We start from the raw sequence: 21,466 nt of genomic DNA, 5'->3' as shown, positions 1-21,466 counted from the left end.
CCCTACCTAATACTCGCCATTAAATAGATTAAGTATCCTGCAACTGGAAAGATTTCTTTTCTCAGCCTGTGTACAGGCTCAGGTTCATTTAAGGATTTGGCTTGTGACTGGCAGCTGTTTTAAATAAACAAAGCAAAAGGCACTGAGAAAAGAAAGTTGTATGAAGTATGATTTGAAATATGTGCCTTTTAGGAAGATTGCTGCACAACAGATTAACTCTGCAGTCAGCTTTGACTAGATGTTCATAGCAGGGGCTCCCTATACTTACACACACACGGGTGTTCCAGGTGCTGCAGCAATATGTGCACTGCATAGCTCCAGCTGCCAGTCAATTGGGCTTTGGTGCTTCGGTGACTTTGAAGTGGGGTTTGATGAAACGTTAATCTTTGGTGTGTTTACCATAATAAATAGTGAGAATTTCTTTTTAGTTTCATCCAAGGCATCACAAAAATGTTGGCTTGGACAGAACTTTGGGAATCATGCAAGCCAGCCTTTAGCTCTGAAGGAGAAATAGTTTACCTTGAGATATTTGTTTAAAATATTCACAGACCGCCTCCTTAAGGAAATTTCATTTTCTCAAAGGTAATTTGCTCCTATGCTGTCTCCACTTCTTGAGTGATTCCTCTTTAACTGTATTTAATCTGAATAATTCCTGTTGCTGCTGAATATTATTTCAATTGCTGTCAGCTCTCCAAAATAGTTCTCTTCTATTGAAGTATCTATCAGTCCTGATTAGTTTCAAGTTAGGCAGGGGAGTCCTGAATCCATCTGTATCTGTTTTGTCACATCCCAGGTTACATTTTTCCAACAGGAAGATTACAAGTAGACTACATAGTTATGATTTAAAAAAACCCTAGTTTTTTAGCCTGCAGGCTGATAAAACCAAGCAAGTCTGCTGTATTTCCCCCAGAGAATTTGAGTTTTTATAAGGGAAAAAGAATGTATGCTAAAATGAAAGATTTATTGCTCAGCTAACTTCTGTAGTTCTGACAGATCATTTTGTGCCCAATTGACTTCAACTTGCAACTCAGTATTATCTCCCCCTTTCTGGCTACCTGTCTTCATTCCCTGTGTTGTTCAATTTTCACTTTTGGCAAGGATGTTGTTAATCTGTTATCATCATTTTGCTGTTGTTGCCTTTTTTTTTTTTTTAATTAAACTGATAATGTATTTTGTAAAACTGTAGCCAAGACAGAGACTTTTAAATTATGATGTTATAATAGTACTTAATTATTGATTGTACGGAATAAGTGCTTGACATTTGTTGGTGGTAGTTATTATGTGTGATTAATTTGTTAGTTGCAGGAAGATGTTTCTGCATAAAGAGAATTTAATTGGAAATATTACTCATATATTAAGAACCCTATTTCTTTTTTCTCGACTAGTGTTTTATTTAAAATTACTTCATAGTCTCTTTTGTTAGAGAATTGTAGGACTTTTCTCATGAAAACTGGCTTGTTACCTACAATTGCACATATTACCATAATCTATTTATTATGCACTATTAAACTAGATTAATAACATACCAAATAGTGAAAACTATTGTTGCTTTCCAATTATGATTCTATTTTGGTAATAATTTATTATATTACACTATCCTTTAGTGGCATAAGGCTTTTGCATCAGTAAAAGTGATCTAGGCTGTGCCATTAGTGAACTGATGGTGTAAATGACTGGATCTAGATCATTAAATTAGACATTGGTTTCATGACAGTAGTTGAGAATGGTTCTTAAGAGCATAAAAGAAGTTTAGATTTTTCTTCCTAATACGAAGTAACTTAAACTTAAGTAGTCTAATATGTCATTTTTCCACAGTACTTTCCCACTGTATTTAATGTTGGATTTAAGTGATTTATAACCAATAGGGCAAATTTTGTCCAACCCCAAAGATATTTACAAAATAAGAAGTCTTGCTGGGCCAGGTTTTCATCATGCTAATATAATTAAGTCAGGAGAGATGCTGCTGAACCTAACTGACCACCCATGTGTTAAACTGTCTTAAAGCAGAGGGTTAAGTCCTTTGCCTTTAAAAGCAGTTTTAGTTTAATATTTTTCATGGGGGGAAAAAAAGAGGAATATACTGTTTGGCTTTGTATCAATATAATTTCGTACAGCTCAAAAAATCACTATCTGCTGAAGGAGTTACCAGAAGTTTTAACATGATCTGCCTTGGAAAAGTTTCTTTTTGTGTCATTTACTTACCACTTTCTACTCCATAAGAAAGAGCTAATCTGTCTTGTTTATTCCAGAGAATACGTAACAAATTATTTTCCCTTTTAGGTGCTAAAAATCCTTGGAAAATCTAGGAAAAAAAAAAAAAGATTTCCCTAAATCAGTTCTTGGAATAGTCTAAGAGTTGCATGTGAACTACGCCTAGCTTATCAAAAATATTTAGATTCTTTATACATGGTGTTTTTAGTGTTATCTACGTACTTTTGAGGATATTTGTTTAGTGGCAGGAAAAACTGCAGAAGCCTATGCATTAGGCAAGACAGCACTTACCTGGTAAATATGGGGGCCTCCATGTGAAGCGTTTAAGCTCATAAGGAAAAGTTGTGGCACACTGCAGCAAGGGTGCTTGTTGTGAGCTTTGAGCCCTGGGTTGCAGTGCTGCATGCAGGACCGTTCTACAGTGTTCGTGTGACCTTTAGAAACACATTTAAAAAAAAAAGTTTGAAGTCTTTTGATCCTTTGGAGGAATTCAGAGCTTCTCAAAACTATTGAATCTAATTAAACTTATTAGAGTTAAGAGTCTGCAGCTCTGAGGTATTAAATTAGAAGTTTTCTGCTAGAAACAAATTCTGTAGTGAATTCCTGGCCCTTCTGAAATCCATAAATGCTCTGTTCTTAGCTTTAGTGGCAACGGGTCATTCTGGATATCTTCTGCTCAGCAGTTCCAACTTCTTTTATGGAAGCACTGATAGAAGACTATCAGTGTGCTGCACAGCTCCAGAAATGTAAAATACACAAGTTCTACATTAAAGATAGCTGTATCCATCGTCCTGTTCCTGTTGTTTGTACTCCTGTACCTTCTGTGCCTAAGAGCTTTGACCGTACTGCAGCCTGATGTTTACCTCTCCCTTCTGCATGGGGGAATTTGCAGGTAATTCATGTCTTCTGAGACCTAGCATACAATCAGTCCTTCAGAACTGGGCTGTTCAAGTCAAAGAGTTTCATCCTGGCACAGCTGAGTGTCAAAGCTGTAAATGGAATGCAAGATAGAGCTCTGTGATTCTTGAGATGACAGTCCATTTGGGAATGGAACTTGCAAAGACTTGATAGGAGTGTTTCATCTAACTTAAACCCTCCATATAGTGTCCTGTGTGCTGCCAGAGGGGTCTGCTGGATTCATCAGTCAGGCTGTAGGTGGAGCAGAAATCACAAGGTGTTTTGCACCTTTAATACTCTTTTCCCCTTGTTAGGGTAGGTATCTTCTTACTTGTGCAGAAAAAAAGCCCAAAGATATTAGGACAAACTTCTACTTCAATATTTATTTGAAATAAGTGGATAAAAAACTTTAAAGATATTGTATGATTTATTTGTTTAGACTCAATTGAACTTTTGACTGTAGTAACTAGGTCTAAAAACAAGAGGTTTACATTTTTTCATTCTTTATCTTTCTTTGTGCGTTCTTCCTGAATTTCTCTTAAGCTTCCTGGAGCCTGTGTGGTTGGGTTTTTATTTATTCATTCTTAAATATAGTAATATTATCTGGACTATTGTTTGGCATGCTGTGTTTCTCCTGAAAGAAACAAATAAATAAAAATGTTTTCTTTGCTGGTAAGTCTTATGCAGGAAAAGGTGGACAAATGATGAATCACTTCATGATTCTGGCGGTACTGCTCCACCTGAGGACGTGCTACACTACATACTCACAGCAAGGTAACTGAATGTTTGATTTTTTTTCTTTGGAAGCAATCTACAGCAACTGAAGCATCCAACTTGCTGATTTGTAAGTCTGTGATTAAGTAACATGTTACACATTTAATCAAATTATTCTCTTTGGTAAGGTGATGGAGCAACTTGCATTATTACCTTTTGTGACCCCATTATGCAAAATTGCCTGTTGAATCAACAACTTGAAATGATGTGAAGCCAAAGTGTATTTATTTATTTGCTCCTCCTCTTTCTCCTATGTTTTTGATCTGTGCCGTCATCTTCAAATAATTTATTTCCTTTTTGACAACTTTTGTGGTTTTTTTATCTCTTTCCTTTCTTTTTTTGTCTCATCTCTGAAAAGTTTAGCAGTTCTTTTGTCTCTTTTCTGATTGTGCCACAAGATTCCAGGACCAGATTTTTATTTTTCACACTTTACATATTTATCCAATACAAATACAAAAAGCAGACATGCATATTAGAAGGGGAAAAAGTTGAATATAATGATAACTTCTCAGAAGTCTGTGTATTTTAAGGTAAAAATACTTCTTGTGTACTTGCTGCTAGCAATAGCATTTGGGTATGAATCCGTTAAAAGAAAAAAGAAAATTTTTAATTGACCTTTCTGTGACCACCACTGAAAAGGCATAAGGTCTGCCAGGCTCTAGTCTGCGTTATGGAAATTTTACTGCCTTTTTTTAAGTTGGTGAAGAAGGAAGAGAGATGTTTGGGTTTTTAAAAATATATTTTTTATCATACTGAAGGGGTAATATATCTGTTTCAGACATTTTGTCTCTCTTCAACCGTGAAATTCATGTGTTCACACACCACTCACCCAAGTCTCAGTTTTGAGACTTATTATCAGTGCTCTCCTAGAATGGCAGAACTTTGTAATGCAGGCAAGTCCAAACAGTTGCTTCATTACAGTAACTTGGTTGCTTGTTTTCACATGCAATTGTTTAGGAATAAAATTAGTCTCCGTTGTTAGTCATAAAGCTATTCACATAGTCTTGAGTTAGCTTTCAAGTTAAAACAAGTCTTAAGATGCGTTGATCGCTTAATTTTGCTAGGAGGGAATATTGTAACTGTGACTGCTGCAAATATTTCCACGTTAAAATTATGCTACAAAATCCTTTAATACCGACATCGTAACTTGGTGGTCGTCAAGATCTTGGATATATCCTTAACCATACTGTTTCTTGTTTTTTTTTAGTGCTGTGTATAAGCTCCAACTGATGATCTAGACTGTCTTATGCCAGACTCTTTGGAAAACAAAATTGTGTGGGGTGTGAAGTGATATGTCGTCTAGCTGAAGGGAGATAGTGGACACTTGTACAGATGGAGAAAAAACAGAAACTAATGAGACCTTTGTGGTTTTTTTTATCATGTCAATTAAATGTGGCAGGTGGAAGTATTCTTTTTTGTGAGAAAAGGGATGATATTTTAATCTGGACGAAAAGAGACAGGGTCAGAGAGGAGATGCAGGCTCATCATCAATACAATAGGCATAATAGTGACACTTGCAATTAGAATTTGCTAGAAAAAGAGCAGAAAGAGGATATGGAAATCCAGATGATATGCAGAAGTTTCTTTTAATGGTGCACCCTGAAAAAGAAAGGGGTTTCTGCCAACTGGCTGGCTTTTCTTTCAGGTGTATTTATTTCCTTTCTCTGGACTCTTACTTTGTGCTGGTGAATTTCATTGAGAGACAAGGAGAGCCCTTTTCTTCTCCCAGTTCCTCTTTTCTTCCTTTGCTTCAGCAGTGCAGACAGAAAAAATGATAATGGCAAGGGCCAGAGTTCTAGATCAGGCACCTGCTCGTGTATGTGAAATGAGATCCCCCAAGAGATTTGGTACACGGTACTTCAGGTAAATGGAAGATGAACGTACAAGTAAAGTTGGCCAGAAAATGAGCAGCTAAGATTACGTACTGGAGATGAACAACATTACAGTCAAGTCCTTAGCATAAGTGGGATTTTAACAGTGTTTATCTTGTTTTCATGGTGAAAGTCTGTAAAATGTGGGAAAATGAAGTGTGTTCCCAAAATAAAGTGATACTCCACTTCCACAGTTAATTTTGAATCGCTGTGTTGTTTTGGTTGTTCTGTCTTCTTGCCTAGTCAGTTGTTGACAGAGAAGCTAATAATATTTCCTTTTTCCAGTAAAACCTAAAACTGATGCTCTGTCATCATCCAGTGAAATTTATCCCCAAGCCATCCACCTTGTTTACTCAGTTTCAGACACCTACTAATTGTCATAGGCACTGGGTTTCCTTATGGCAGTATAATGCTGATGCCCATCATTTTTCAAAAGCAGCTGTGAAGCAGCAGATACGCTTTTTAAGGACCATTACCATAGCCAAAAAGGAAATTTTACTTCTTCGTGTGAAACATTTTGTGTTTACCTCACATGGGCACGAATGTTACCAATTCTGCTTTCACGTAATTTACACATGTTAATCGTTTCCCAGTAATTAAATACTCAAACTGCACTGAGAATTGATAGACGGTGTGTTGTGTATATGTGTCTATATTTCTTTCTCCAAAGCACTTGAGGGTACCACAATCCTGATTCTGAGACCATGTGTTTGAACAGTGAAAATTGATTTCTTCCTCCAAGCTTATCTGAAGAAGCCTATACCAATAGTTTCCTCAAGATTGAAAGCATATGGTTTTCATTTTGCTCTGACTTCTAGTACCCTTGAAAATGGAATAGGTTAAAAATATCGCACAGAGTTTTTGGATGATTTGCTAAAAGAGAATCCTTTCTTCCAGCAGTTTTTAACAACTTTGTACTAATGGTAAAATACATTCTTTCCTCCATTTATTTTTTAATTATAGTCCAGACTTATAAAAACAACAAAGTTGTGTCAGTGTCTGTATTCTCATAGTTAACAAATATGCTTAAAAAGTTTTATTTGCTTCCTTTGACTGACTAGAGATTGTTATGACTGCTGCTTCTCTTGAGCCTTTCATTCCCTTCTCCTAATGTTAAAATCCGTATGTAGGAAAAAGCTGCTGCACAGAGGTTAGTGCAATGCAGATACTGCAGGATAAATTGCAGAATGTTTTGGATACACGATGGCTACCAGAAGCATCTATCAAAATGTAGATTCTCAGTCTAAATCTCCTGATTACTTGTGTTTCTTCTAATGATACATGGCAAAAGTCTCAAGTGATTCAGTGGGAGAAGTGTGTCTGGGAGACAGGAGTGGTCGTGACAGTTTTGTGAGAAGGGGCTGCTGAGGTCACTTGTGTCCCTCGTGACTCTGGCTGTAGTGTGGCAGGAATGCACAGAATGAGTTCTATTTTATTAAAAGATGCAGCTATTTTTGTGACTTTTTTTTCTGTGTCTTGGTTAGTATAAAAATTCTGACTGTCCTTTTGTAACAAGCAGAAGCACTTTGAAAAGCACCTGTGGCAAAAGAAAAAGCCTGGTTACTCGGGTGTTTCAGCTCCCTGGCTTCATTAACAACTGGATTAAGTTTAGGGGGTTTATGTTTGTTTAGTTTTCAGGAAGTACAGAAATGAAAAATCAGTGAGTGCTATGTTTCATCTTTTCCAACAGTTAGGATTTTTAGGGAGGGGTCACAAAGGAATTGTCTAAAAAGAGGAACCACTTACAGGGTCATTTGTAGTTTTCAGCAGAATAATATTGAAGGGCCTTTTATTTCCCAACACAAAAAGGGACTTCAGTCTGACTTTTAAACTTTACTTTATCAAGGGAATTAAATCCAGACCAAGAGAAGACTGCAGGTCCCATTAGAGCTAGGTGTCTAATTCCAGTGGAAGAATCCACAGCCATGACCTAAGCTCTGTGTAGAGCAACTAGGAGTGTGCTTAATACTAGACTGTCGTCTGAGCTAGCTACTGGAGGGAAACCCTTAACCTATTCTGTTCAAATAATGGTTTTGCTTTAATTTATTTAATCTGAATTTAGTCAGAGATCAAAGGTGAGCCCAGAGTTTCTGCCCTAATAATATGAAGGCTTTCTGGGGATTGGGATATTATGGGATTTAGTCCTTCTTATGTTGTTCCTCTTCATAAGATTATGAAGGGATGGATCTTCTGTATTTCCATAAAACAGCTAGTAAACTGAGAGCATAAAGAAATTAAATAGCATACGAAATGTCATGGTGGGGGGTATTGGATAGATTTAGGAACCTCATTTTAGACTGTTGGTTCCTTAAGAAGAAGGATTATCATCCCTTTTGTCATCAGCAGCAGAGGTCCTCATCACTTTTGTTTTTTCCTTCAGAACCATGTGCTGTGGAACCTGTCTTACCTCTAACCAATGTTGTTTCATATTTGCTTTGTAACTTAACTAGACAGTAATATTTTTGTGCCCTTTTGCACTCCTAGAATCCAGTGTGTTTCCAGTAAGATACCTTAACATTTCCAAGGATTCGGATCTTCAGCGGCTGCTGGTGGAATGGGATGTTGTCAAGTCAGCACACGATGCTGAGCTGGCAATGTCTTTTGAGATACAAGTCCGTCGAACCGATGAAGCTACTACTGTGTGGACAGTAAGTGTACTTTGAAAAGAAGTGACAATGATGGAAGATGTTGTGATGTTCTCTTTGCAAAGTCCCTATCCTGATAGTTTTCCTTAGCACCTAAACCAGCAACATTTTCTGAAGAGGAGGAGATCACCCAAATAATAGGCTTAGGCCTGTTCTGGATGTCTTTCTCTCTTTGTGACTTCTGTATGAGAAAGGTCTCCAAAGAAAATTTAAAACCTAGTAAAATTGAAAAACTGCACTAGCTCATTTAGAGTTGCTATTTGTCAGAAAGCACAGAAAACAGACAAGGGCTTATTTTTCTGAAACCAGTGATCAATTAAGTAAGATAGGCGTTGTTAAAAATCACAACTTACTTTGATCACTCTAGTTGGTGGTGTTTTGTCTCTGAGTTTGAAGAACCACATCTTCACTGCAAATGAGCTCTATGCAGTTCTGCAGATTTTTACCACTTTGATACACTGGATAGGATTTTTAGACCCATGAGTAGATCTAACCCTGAAGTCAGTAACTGAGGCCATATAGCTACAAACAATTAAGTTTTGGGCTTTTTTGAAGTATCCTTTAACAAACTCTTATTAACTTTCTGGAAGGAAGTAAAAGTGTTTCAAATCCAGGAATGTAGTCTGTTCTGTTATTCGTAATAAACATGACAAGTTACTTTGGATGTCACTACCATACAGGAATATATTTGCTTTTGTGTTTTTCTGAAGAGTATGTACCAGTAAAGAAACTCTGTGAGTCTGCTCATACCAAAGCTTGGGCAGCCTATATAACTTCCAGAGCAGTGGCTACATTTTTCAGGGCTATAACTGAGAAATTAAATTTTGAACTGATGGCAGAGTTTTTCTCAGAGCAGTGGGAATATAAAAGTGCAGGTATTGCCAGTGGAAAGCAGCACTGGAGAGAAGTTCCCTAGTGGTCAGTGTGAATCAGGGCTCTGGTGCAAATCATATGAGCAGCACAGATCTGTATGCTGAGAATCTGGAATGGTTGCTAGAAGAAGTACTAAAATATATAGAATGATAGAATCTTATAGGTTGGAAAAACTCTTTAAGATCATTGCATCCAGCCATTAACCCAGCACTACCAAGTCTACCACTAAACCACATCTCTAAGTGCTGAATCTGCACATCTTTTAAATTCCTCCAGGGATGGTGACTCCACCGCAGGGATGTGTAACCCAGAGCATTAGGATGCATTTGTAGGCAGCAGCTTATGTAACAGCAGGCAACAATAACCTACTGAAAGTCTCTGAGAGTAAATCCATGTCATGAGAAGCAGGGTCTCACTCACAAATATGTCAGCACATCAGTCACTCCACCACTGCTAGCACAGATCTGTAAGAAATTGATTAGCTGACTAGTTACGTAGTAGGAGATCACATGTAGCTAGTGGAGTTTCAGACATTCATTTTTAAAAGCATTTTCCTCCTCTGAGCTTTCTCGCTGCTTTTGATTGTATTTCCAAATCTTCACATTGTTGTGTTTTCAATACTTCTGCCTTACTGCTCTGTGTTTGTAGGAGTTTCATAATGTCACACTTGATAAATTGGAAAAGCCTCTTCATTGGACATGGGATTCAGATATACCTTTGGAGTGTATGTCACATGCTGTGAGAATCAGGAGCAAGGCAGAAGCATCAAAAATTTGGAGTCAGTGGAGTTTGTGGGAGACTGTCCCAGGTAAGCAAAACAAAACTTTGCAATATTGGTATAAAGCTAGTTGGTAATTCACCAGTGAATGTAGCTGTGAAGGACAGTTCAGGAGAGATGACATCTGTCTTGGGGTGACTTTATGATGTGACTTTATGATGTGACTTTGTGACTTTACCAAGGCCCTAAGTTTTGCTAAACCCACCACAGCATGAAATCAAGAATCCATTTGCTCTAAGCGCTAACCATCTCCTTGTATTTTGCTGGCAATAATAGCAGTGCTTCTGCCATTGCTATAATTTGCAGACTATCTCCCTAAGCTAGTAGACCAAAAGTTCTAGAGCTTTTTTTCTGCTCACACATTAAGACAATCTAGTAGATGGAGTGGCATGGGATCTTGGATAGGCACATCCCCAGCCCAGACTCAGGCAAAAGAGAGGAAGCACATAGCCAGGGGCTACATGATGTGATGAATCTGTTGCTTTTGTCTGGGGTTCACAGTTTGAATTAGTATATTGAATTAAAGGAGGAGGAGGAGGAGGCAGGGGGTCTATTCTCAAGGTGGGAACTATTAAATCCATCTCCACGTCCTTCCCCTTTGTCAGGTCCAACATAGACTTCTTAACCTTTTTCTCTTTTTTCCTTAAAAACAATATATGCTCTCTTTTAGATATTTGTAACTTAGATGCAGCCAAGAAGAGCTTTGCATGTTCTAGTTCTAAGAAACAGTGATCTCTTTGGTGATACGGTATTAAACTCAATATTAATTCTTCATCTAAGCTTCCAAATTGCGGCCACTTTTGCCAGTTATCTGACCTATAAGCTGGCCAAATCAGTGTGGAAAGCCTAATTAATTCTGGTTTTGTAAGGGTTTTATCTTTGCCAGTCACTTTTCCCCAGTTATGCAAGACTAAGATTAAAGGTGAGTTTTGTGGTATTTCACTCCCCATACAAGAAATATTACCACCCATGGTTTTATGCTTATAAACAGAAAATTCACACAAACAAAGCAACGAGATATAAAATACTCTATAAAGCAAAGAGAGAAAACTAGAGAAGGTAGGATTTGAACCCACCACCCTCGGATTTAAACTGTGGCTGGAAATAGTTCCAAGGCTCTGAGCTGCTGCACCACCTGGCTGGGTGCCAAAGAGTGGTGGCTGGACACAAGCTAGCAACAAACCAACAGAGGGAAAATTAAATTCCCTGGGACTCTCACAGGGGTTCCCTGACAAGCTCTCAGGAGTTGACAACCTAACAAAAGCGGAAACACTACGTGAAACCCCCCACTCCCGGACTCTTCTGAGGCCCTAAACAAACTGTAAGAAACCTCTTAACGCCCAGTCCAGGTGCCAACAGAATACTACCTTTATTCAGTTACTCACGTGCCTCTGTGCTGGATCTGGAGAGTTTTCTGGCCTCTTGGAGCTCCTCTGCCTCCTGGACTCCTGGCAACTACCCCCCCTCGGGTGCCAGCAGAGGGGGAGGAAGCTGAGCTGGATCTTTCTGAGTCCCAGAGGATTTTCGGAAGCCTCGTTGTTCCATCTGGGTCACCAAAGAACTGATGCCTTAAGAGGCCTCCTAGACACAGAGACTAGACAGGAATAAGGGAACAAAAGTACGTATTTATTTGAAGGGCCTTCAAAGGTACCCCTGGGGAGCCCAGAGGCTGTTGCCAAGATGGACCGCAAGATGGATGACCGGTCACGAGTTCTTCACTCTTTTATAGGTTTGGTTCATTTGCATAGCAGGTTTAATTCTCCAATTAAAGCTTCAGTTTTGCCCTCAGCTTATCCCCCCTTAGCGGCTCTTTGGTTTATACTTTTGGCCTAGGACGGTCTAAGTGTCCTTGAAGAGCAGGCCCAGAGAGGCTTTGTTATGTCTACCTAGCACAAGAATAGAAATTAACAGGCTACAAGAAACTTTCAGAGTTACACACTAAGCAGTACAGAATTTGAAAAATATAAAAGTTAAAAACTTAGGCATCAACAGAAGGCAGAGAGAAAGGAGGAAGTCAGCTCCTTATGTCACTTGGAATGAATGTCTTATGAATTATGTGAGAATTATATGAGAATTTATAGCAGAAAGGTTCACAAAGGATGTCTGGACTTCAGGCGGCTCTCTTGAAAGCTGTTTATTACATAGGCAAAGTTACAGCATTTCAGGGAGTGAGTGTCCAGAGCCAGCCCTACAGCTGTCAGCTCCAGCTGTAGGCATACCTGAAGCCACTTTCTGTTCAAGTTACAAAGCATTATGTACTTTTCTTTGCTGTGTATCTTAACACATAACAACCAATAAGCACCATAAACAATACCTTTACATTTGCCTATAGCCTATCATAGCTACTACCATTACCATATTATAGCCATTATTATCCAATCACAAGAGTAAGTATGTTACAATTTAAGCTTACAATGGAAAATTCTCAGACATCTCTTCTTCTTGCTACATCGACATTTCTTGTTTGCCTGCAATATCTCTTTTTTTGGTAAAAACATATTTTCTATTTACTTATGCTCTTCTTGAGACTCATTTACTTGGTGAAAAACATGTCTTTGTTTGTAGTCACATACCTTTGTCCTGTTCATAAAAATCTCCTTCCAACTCATCTCCAGCCTTTGCCTTCTCAGTTGTTCAGTGCTCAGTGTTTCAGCAAAACATCTTTTACTCTATATCAAAACTTGCTTTCATTTCTCTCTCATCCTCAGTTTCTACATTCAGAGATCTTTCTGCCAAGCCTACATATCTGTGAAACTTTCTTACCAAACTTTCATCCTTTCCAACAAGAATTAACACGGAGTGAACCAATAATGTAATTAATGGCATCACAAAATGTTATCTTTTTTTTTAGATGACTACGTTTTACTAGAGCAGTTTGATTTCCAGAGAATCTTGTTTAAACAAAATATGTAACTACTTTAGAAAATATGACTACAGTGATTTTATAATGAAACACTCATTTGGAGCAGCAAGGGCTTTTAAGATATTGGAGGCATCATGTGTATAGCAGAGGCATCACAGGTCTTCATACGTGGATTGTGGCACTCATCTCCCTCTTGTTATATAATGGAAAATAGGATGCAAGACTCTCTTTCTGTTCCACAATCTCCTCAATCTTGGAGATTTTATTTTTTTTCAGTTGCAAGTGAATGGGGTTCAAAAATACTATTTCTTGGTCACAAACTGATCCCACATTACAGACCTGATTTAGAGCTCTCTGAAAGATAATAACTCTAGATGTCATCAGGTTTTTGGATCAGATTCTTGAGAGTTGATTTTATCTGTGTAATATGTGTAAAAGACTGTGAGTCACTTAAATACCACTAATTTTTGCACCCAGCAAGCAGTCCAACATAGAAGGCTATAGGAGTCTCATTCCAAGTTGATTATCCCCTCACTGATCTGATTCAGTCAGCGCTGACTTCTCTTAGCTGAGCTCTGCATGAACATCAGATGTTTTTCTAGCCCTCTGCTCAAAGTCTTCAGGAGCAGGCATCTTGGATATAAGCAACAACTTGTGCATAGGAGCAGGAGGTGGTGTTCCTTTGTAAAGGCAATTCTTGGCAGAACATTTTTGTTTTCTCTAAGTGAAAGGCAGTAAAACAGATCTAGTCTTTTAGGTAGTTTGTTGGACTACATTATATGTTTATGAGTTTAAGGGAAAGGTATTATTACATGTGAAATTCATCTCTGTATTGGGAAGAATACTAAATAAAAGTCTGTGAATGGATAATGTTAGAAATTTCTTGTGTAAATGCTTAGTTTTGTGTTCTGGCTGAGGGCTGTTGACTTGAGCAGATTTTGAAATGTTTTTTTTTAATTTGCAGGCCTGGACACTTCAAATAGAAGCGGGCCACTAATCTTTCCAAAAGAAAAATTTTTAGCAGAAGGCTCTGATATCACTCTTTGCTGCATAGGAAGGAAAGGTCAAACCATTAAGGAATTCTCTGTCTACCCAACTGTTGATGTTTTCAAGCACACAAACAGTCAAGTCAGACTTCTTACTGTGGAAAATCTGTCACATGACAAGGGGTCTAACATCCAGGTTTACTGTTATGATGAAGATGGGGAGTCACATGAGGCAGCTTTCTTTGTGGGTAGTAAGTGAACACATTGTTAACAGTTTTATTTTCCTCTTGTTATTAACTCAAGAATGTGGAAAAAATGGACGGGGAAAAAAAGCTTTCTGTAAGTTGTCATGGTCTTGTCATGCCTGGCTGAACTCTGCCTGACTTCAGGCCTGTAAACTTATATATAGAAAGCAGGAAAAATAGCATTAAATTAATTGACCATGTGGCAGGTGATTGATTCTTAAATATACCCACCCATTTAGGAGTTCAGCTTCATAGTCTGTGTGCATGTAGTAAAAACTCAGCACAGTCCCCTTTTTGAAGGCTAATAGCAATACTTAAAGATAGAAAAAAACCCAGATTGAATAAATGAAAGGATGAGTATTAAAAAAAAGAGAGTATAAAAGTGTTTGATTGTTATTAACTCATGGTATTATCCTGACTATCTCTGCAGAGTGGTCATTGAAATAAGTGTAATTTCAGTAATAACATCTCTAGTAAACCAGACTTTGTACTTACCCATTTTTTCTAACTTGTTAATATATTAAAAAGGTTGATGAGTTTTGCCTTGACTGCTGTGATGTTGTTGTTTTTTTCATTATTTCATCTGACAAGGACCACCTGACACACCTAAAGATTTTTCCTGCCAAACTCAAGATATGAAAAGAGTAACATGTACTTGGACAGAAGGAGAGACCTATCTCTATGGACGGAACTCACCACGATACAACTTGTCTGAAACGTAAGTCTCATTGTTATATTAACTCTGATCTGTGCTGTACCAAACAGTCACCATCTTTCCCTTACAAGCTGTGGAAATGCTTTTTGTTCTTGTAATTAGCTGCTTGCCTCTTTCCGCCTCACTGACCACTTACTTAACAAAGCTTGAGCAGTGCAGAACTGCTCTGAATTAGGCTAGCTATAATAAGTTTACAAGATCAAGTTCTGCCTGATAAAGCTTATTCTAACCATTCTTTTGAGTTAATATGTTTGGATATCATTCAGTAGGTGTGAAGACACCCTGAAATCAGGATGTAGGTAAATTAAAAGTATAACATAATTACTGGGTAGCATGCCCAACAGGTGACTAGCATCTGATCAGCTGGTAGGCTGAGTAGTGGTGTGCTCATGATCCATTGACACTAATGCTGACTCAGCACTTAGCTTGATTAGCCTCCCTAGTTCTTTTCCTTTAGGAGTTTAGAGCTTTACATGCTGATGTTTTCCTTCTTGAGTCCTTGAGCTACTGACAATCCTATCTCAAAAGTCCTTCTTCTGTCTATAATTTCTGTAGTTTCACCTGGCTTCTTTACTTTAAAAACAAAAAAAAAATCTGCAGACTTTCTCAAAGGTTTTTTAGCAGGCTGAGTAAAGGGTACACAGCTCTGTCATATCAGACATGGCCCTTACATGAGGAGAGGGTCTTTACAGCAAGGTGTGCAGAGAAAGGTAAACAGGACAGATACCTCATCATCACAACAAACTTTCATCAAAAGATCTCAGCAGAAAACAGGCCAGCATTGCACATACATTCTGGGTCTCTGCATCATTCACTTCTATTAAGATACTGTGATGGCGTTTTAAAAATGGAAGGTTAGAAGACGCACTTCAAGATGCAGTTGAAATTACAGCTTCATTTAAAAGCTTAGCGGTAGACATGTAAATTATTTAAGTCTTGGCAAATAAGTCTCTGGTTTAGAATATCCGTGAGAAAATTTCTAAAAGCAATGTAATTGTATCTTAAAAAGACAAACCTGATCTTCAAAGAAAACTTTCTTTTAAGAATATTTGTGTTCATCCTACTTCAGGCTAAGGGAAAGAACTGGGTAGCTTCTTATATTCCCCCCTCAGCCTTTTTTTTTATGATGCTGTATTCTAGTTGGACATCAGAAACTTCAAGATCTATGTTGATTGTACATTATGGAAAGACATCTTTCTCTCTCTTTGCCCTGCCTCCTACCTCTCCCTTTCTTTTATAGGTCATCCCAGAATATGTCTCTGTGTGAAGCAAGTTGTTCTAAGCAGTGCTCATGTTCTTGGGATATAGGCCAGCAGAGGATCTGGAATGTCACACTGACTGTGGAAAACCCACTGGGAAAGAAAACTGCCACAGATGTTTTTGATATAAAACACAGAAGTAAGGGGTTTTTTTCTGTGTCTTTGTTTAGGGCTTTTTGTTGCTCCTTCTGAGCTTGATACTTCTGCGTCCTTGTTTAAAGTATGAAAGTCCTTGATTTTTATCTTCACCATTTAATCACTTATCTGTCCCTGTGCTATAGTTACCTGCTCTCTCTTCAGTTTCAGCTTTGGAAAGTTGCATTAACAGTAGAAAACAGCTTTACTCCAAAGGTCAGATTTGGTTATTGGAATGACCCCTTAATGTTTTAAAATCTACTGCTTCGCTGAAGCTAGTTTATGGAAGAGAAAGCAATATGATGCAAGGATATAAAATAGGGAGTTTAAGCAAAATTGGTATTTATGGAAATTGGTATGATATGTGATGTGATACGCGTGATGGAGTTATTGCTGGGAAAGAAGTGATGGTGCTCTTGGTCCTAATATGGAACAGTAACATCCACTGTGCTACTGTAAGGGAGGAAGACTGGTTCATCAGTGGCAAAAGCCAGGTTTTTCTCTGAGGAGTATCTGATGGCTGTGTTTCCTCGTTCCCTAGTAGTTGTATCCTTTATCTCTGTGTGCCCCGGGTCCCATAAGTTCCTTCCTACTCCTGCCTCAAAACAACTGGGTATTTCTTCAGTCTCCAGAGTATTTCCAGTTTTCCTTGTGTCCCCATGTCTGACTTCAGTGTTCCCCAGGTCCTGTGGCTGCCTTACCTGTTTGAAGAAGCTGAAAGGACAATAGCTTAGGAGGATGTTGGTGTAACTGCTGCATCCTGGCACTGCTTCCTTCCTCAGAGGCATTGTTGACAGTTATGCTAGCCATGCTTTTTTATACAAAGGAACTTATGTTAAATGTCTCTCTGTGTTAGATTTGTCTCAGAGAGGCATGAAAATTCTAAAATTTGATAATCCGGTTGTTTGGAAGTAGAAGAAATAGGTCAAGAAAGTGGAGGAGTAAATTGACAGGTTGTAGGGAGACAACACAATGTCATAAACTGTTGTCATGGGAAGTCAGGCAGAACAGTTTACATTCAGTGTGATAAGTACATTAAAATTTTATTACAATATTCTTTTTCCAGTCTTACTGATTGTTGCAAGTTAAAGAAATGGTGTATAATATCTGTGATGAGTTAAGCTTTTAAATAGTGATTCCTGTAAAATCCTTCAGGTTTTCTCTGATCCTGCAAATATTTACATTAGAATTTTCCTAACTTAAAGGATGACAGTAAGTAAAGAAAAACGTAAATCCATAGTTTCCAATTCTGCATGTGGTAGTTTGGACCTTCTATATCAAATACAAACTCTTTCATGTATGAACGTCCTCAAACTGTGTTTCATGGAGTAGTGTAATTCAATAATGTAATTCATGAAGTTTTAGGATAAATGGCCAAGGGTGTAAGCATACCCCTCACTTGCATTGCCATTTCCCCACATTGCATTGCTTTCCTCACTATTACACTGATAATATGGGAGAGTTTGAGATTTAGTTCACTTGCTGAATACTCTTACACAGCAATAAAGGATCTCAGAAATCTTTTGGAAGAGGTAGCATTGGCACTGTTTACTGGAGAATAACTACTGACAGGAGCCAGAGTTGTGAACAAAATTTCTGTCAAAGAGGCCCAATTCCAGGGTGTAGAAATGTGTCAAATGTTACCATGTTACATCAGGAGTTTCTGCCAGGCCCTGAATAAGAGAAGTTTACTGGTTTGCAATAAATGTCCCTCTTCCTTTTGTCCATGATGCTTTAAAATATTTCTAAGTCAGCACAAGGGGTTTTTTTAAACCTTGTGTAACATTTACTTATATTTATATTCTGAAATGAAGTTTTATAATTCATATGTGTTTCTTCTGGATTAGGATAAAAATGTGTATTTTTTATTTGCTTTTACTACTCAGCTAAAATATCTTAACATACTTTTGCATATATTTTTTGTTTTACAAGAGCTAACTCAGATTTTCTGTTGGCAGTATATCCTACTGCACCTTTACAGGTCTGGGAAGATAGCACAGATACAGAAATTACATTACATTGGAATTATGAAAAAATTGGAATTGAACTCTTTTGGCAGACTGAAGTGCTCCAACCTGATGGCAAAGTAGAACTGGTACGGAACCTGAATTTCCTAAACAAAAACATAGTGAAGATCTTTCTGATGTGAGATTAAAAAATAATTCCCCAGCAATACAGATACACTCTAAATCTTGTGAGCACGTTGACGTGTCTGTTTTCCAGATTTATTTGCTCGCAAGCACTACACTGATTTTGTGGTCCATGTGGGCACTGCTGGCTCTAATTCACACTCCAAACACTGCCTGTACTCTGGCAGAAGTACGTGGTGTGGCTGGTCTGACTGTGGCTCAGTGCTCTGCTGGATGGGTTCTGAGATTTGTTGACGTTAATGAAAACACTGAGGGGCCTAATAACTGTAGAGTTGTATAATATGTGTTGTGTATATGTTAGCTACTGGTAATCTTGATTTGTTTTTATTGGTCGTGTCATTTCACACACAACAGAGCAGAGTTGAAGATTTCTTTTGTATTAGTCCGAGATCTTCTGTGTGCTGTTGACTGTAATTCATGGTAGTGAGTCTGATTTCTTGTGATGGAATCCCAGAACAGTTTTTCTTTCCTTCCTCTTCTATCTCCTAGAAGATTATTTGAGTAGATTCCTTATCTTATTCCACCTCTTCCACAACAGGTGAGGTTGACAGACTCTTTGGCCATGTACTGTCACTTCTCTGTAGCTCTTTTCTCAGAAGGCAGCTTGCCTCTAGAGGCACATTAAAAAGGCACACTGAAGATCACAGTCAAGCTGTGTTCTGTCTTGAGTGTAGCTTAAGAGCTGTCAGATCAAGTGACCACTGCAGCTGGCTATTGCAAGAGACAGTTTTGAGGAGAGGCTTAAAGGCATGCTGGCTTTTTGACTCTTACCAGAACTCACTCTGTCTCTTAGGAGGGAGTGGGGTAAAGGCTGGGAAAAAAAATGGAAAGAAAAGGTAGCTGTAGATTGCTCTGCATAGATCTGGGACAGCATCCTACTTCTACATGAGGTAATAGCGCCAGACTCTATGAAAGCAAGATCTCAGTAAATTCCTTCCTGGATGTGAAAAGTACTCATGTGGAGGGTTCTGAGTGACTCAGACAGTTACACAGAGTGACTTCCAGATGTCTTTTTGGATCTCCCACTGTTTTGATCTTGTGCATTATTGGCTTTTTCGTTTTTTGATTGTTGTGCCGTGATTGTCTTTCCCAAGTGAAGCTTAACTGGCTTTTGCAGGGTCTAGAGGAAGAGCTATTTTCTCATAACATCTTGCTGAAGATGCTGTTCTGAGCTGTGGCTGTTGTGTCTTTGTGTTTTGCAGCACAACAGCTCCAACATGGAGTCACGGCACAAGCGTGTCACAGTGCGTGGGCTGCAGCCGTACACGGAGTACACGGCCAGGGTGCGCTGTGGGGCGGCCAAGCACTTCTGGAGGTGGAGTGAGTGGAGCCCACCCCTGCCCATCAGAACGAAGGAAGGAAGTATGTCCAACCTGTGGAGAAGCAAAGTTTGAGGGATGTTCCTTGCTTGGCACCTGTCTTTGCTGTTTGTTGCTACTCTTCTGCTGTGTAGCTAAAGCAGAGGCCTGTTGCATGCATAAAAGAAACACACTGAGCAAACTTCAAGAAGATGTCTTCTTAAATAGTTCTCAGCCTACCTGCTAGTCTTGGACATTTCATCCAGTGCAGGCAGTGGGAAATCCAGTTGACTGGGAAGATGGACAGACCGAGTTACAGTGCCCTGTGAGGCCTGGAGGAATGGTGAAGAGGTGGGAACAAGAGTCTGGTGACTGCAAGCAAAGATTTTCTGGGGAAATTAACCAGATTTTAATTCAGAAAAAGGAATGAAGGGAAAAAGATGTTAAAGGATAATGTTTGGGCAAGACCTGGGAGCGGTGGGAAAAAGGAGACGTTGGGAGTGGAATTTCTTCAAATGGGAGGAAGCAGTTAAACTGCCTATCCTTTCTGCGCCCAGAGCATTCTCATTTTCTTGTTTTTCTATATTTATTGCAGCTCCATCAGGGAAACTGGACATGTGGAGAGAAATTACTCCAGTTCTGGGGGGACAAAATGTGACCTTGTTCTGGAAGGTGAGACATCCTACAGAAATAGAAACAAAGCCCTTCATAAAGGTGTTGGAAATGGCACACGTGAGTTGTATGCAATTGATAGCAATTCAGTATGAAAATGTCTTTTAAAAATCTAAAACAGATTGTATACAAAATATCTCAGAACACATGTAACTATGATGGTGTGCTGTCCTGGAATTTCAGAGATACAATTCTGTTTCTCTAAGTATTAGAACAAGACAGATCCGATTACCAAGAATTCTGCATTTCCATTTCAACTAGTATGTGCATAAATGTATAGAAACAAAGGTTTATATTCTTACAGAAGTAATACATCCTGTTAGTTTTTTTAAAGTTCTAAATTATCCTCTCATATTTCTTCAACAAAATTTACAATGATTTTTCAGCAAAAGTTATTGTTCTCTTCATCCATAACTTTTTTTCTCAGAAAACACCAAGTTTTCAAGCAAACGGAAAAATTATTTCATATGAAGTAACTTGGGAAAAACTAGAAGATGGCTCTAAGCCTGAAAGCTTCTCCTTTTCTTCAGTCTACAATAGCACAAGGATTTTCATTGATAACCATTCCTACAGAATCAGTATCATGGCAAAGAACAATGTTAATTTTTCACTTCCTTCAGTATTGATCATCTCTGGAGCTCCAGATAACAGTAAGAGTATTTTCAGTTATAATTACATTATTAGAGTTTTGTTTCTACCTATTTTTAGTGAAGTCGTAATTTATCATCCTGGGCAACAAATTAACCTTACCTCTTAACTTATGTCACTGCTATCTGAAAATTACAACTGTATTTTCTCCTGCAGGATCGTTGCTCTGTGTTTATTAAGCTTAAGTGCACAGAGCATCTCTACAGACCAAAATACATTTAGCCTACAACTAGGGCCTGACACCTGCAGTAGGTGCCTTGATGGTGCAGCTAATGCCACTGTGATTAGTCTCTTATGACTCTCTGACTCTAGGTTTCTACAGCTGATTTTTTTTGTGAATGTGTAATAACGGTTGCTGGATGGTTTCTGAGCTGTCAGCTTTTAGCATGTGAAAGACCCCGTATGTCATTTATTGAAGGAATGCCACTCTTCTATTATTGTTTTCA

General features: G+C 38.4%; 1 protein-coding gene across 5 annotated transcripts in view; it reads left to right on the top strand.

Moving 5' to 3' along the window:
• Window positions 1-21,466, top strand: part of OSMR (oncostatin M receptor) — a 33,809-nt gene that overhangs the window by 2,131 nt on the left and 10,212 nt on the right. For 3 of the 5 annotated variants that reach the window (XM_042028453.1, XM_042028454.1, XM_042028458.1), the window contains 10 exons: window positions 3,786-3,882; window positions 8,238-8,401; window positions 9,920-10,079; window positions 13,877-14,149; window positions 14,735-14,861; window positions 16,099-16,256; window positions 18,211-18,347; window positions 19,605-19,764; window positions 20,296-20,432; window positions 20,800-21,022. In XM_042028453.1, the coding sequence (XP_041884387.1) occupies window positions 3,810-3,882; window positions 8,238-8,401; window positions 9,920-10,079; window positions 13,877-14,149; window positions 14,735-14,861; window positions 16,099-16,256; window positions 18,211-18,347; window positions 19,605-19,764; window positions 20,296-20,432; window positions 20,800-21,022 (1,612 nt within the window). In that variant the 5' untranslated portion in view covers window positions 3,786-3,809. The remainder of the gene's footprint in view (window positions 1-3,785; window positions 3,883-8,237; window positions 8,402-9,919; window positions 10,080-13,876; window positions 14,150-14,734; window positions 14,862-16,098; window positions 16,257-18,210; window positions 18,348-19,604; window positions 19,765-20,295; window positions 20,433-20,799; window positions 21,023-21,466) is intronic. The other 2 variants (XM_042028455.1, XM_042028457.1) reach the window with 2 other exon arrangements.

Source organism: Corvus kubaryi, unplaced genomic scaffold (genome assembly GCF_017639235.1).
Source record: "Corvus kubaryi isolate FWS band 111438036 unplaced genomic scaffold, C.kubaryi_AGA036_p1.0 37308, whole genome shotgun sequence".
NCBI classification, from domain to species: Eukaryota; Metazoa; Chordata; class Aves; order Passeriformes; family Corvidae; genus Corvus; species Corvus kubaryi.
The sequence above is the reverse complement of the archived record's forward strand: the minus strand, read 5'-3'. Positions and strand labels throughout refer to the sequence as shown.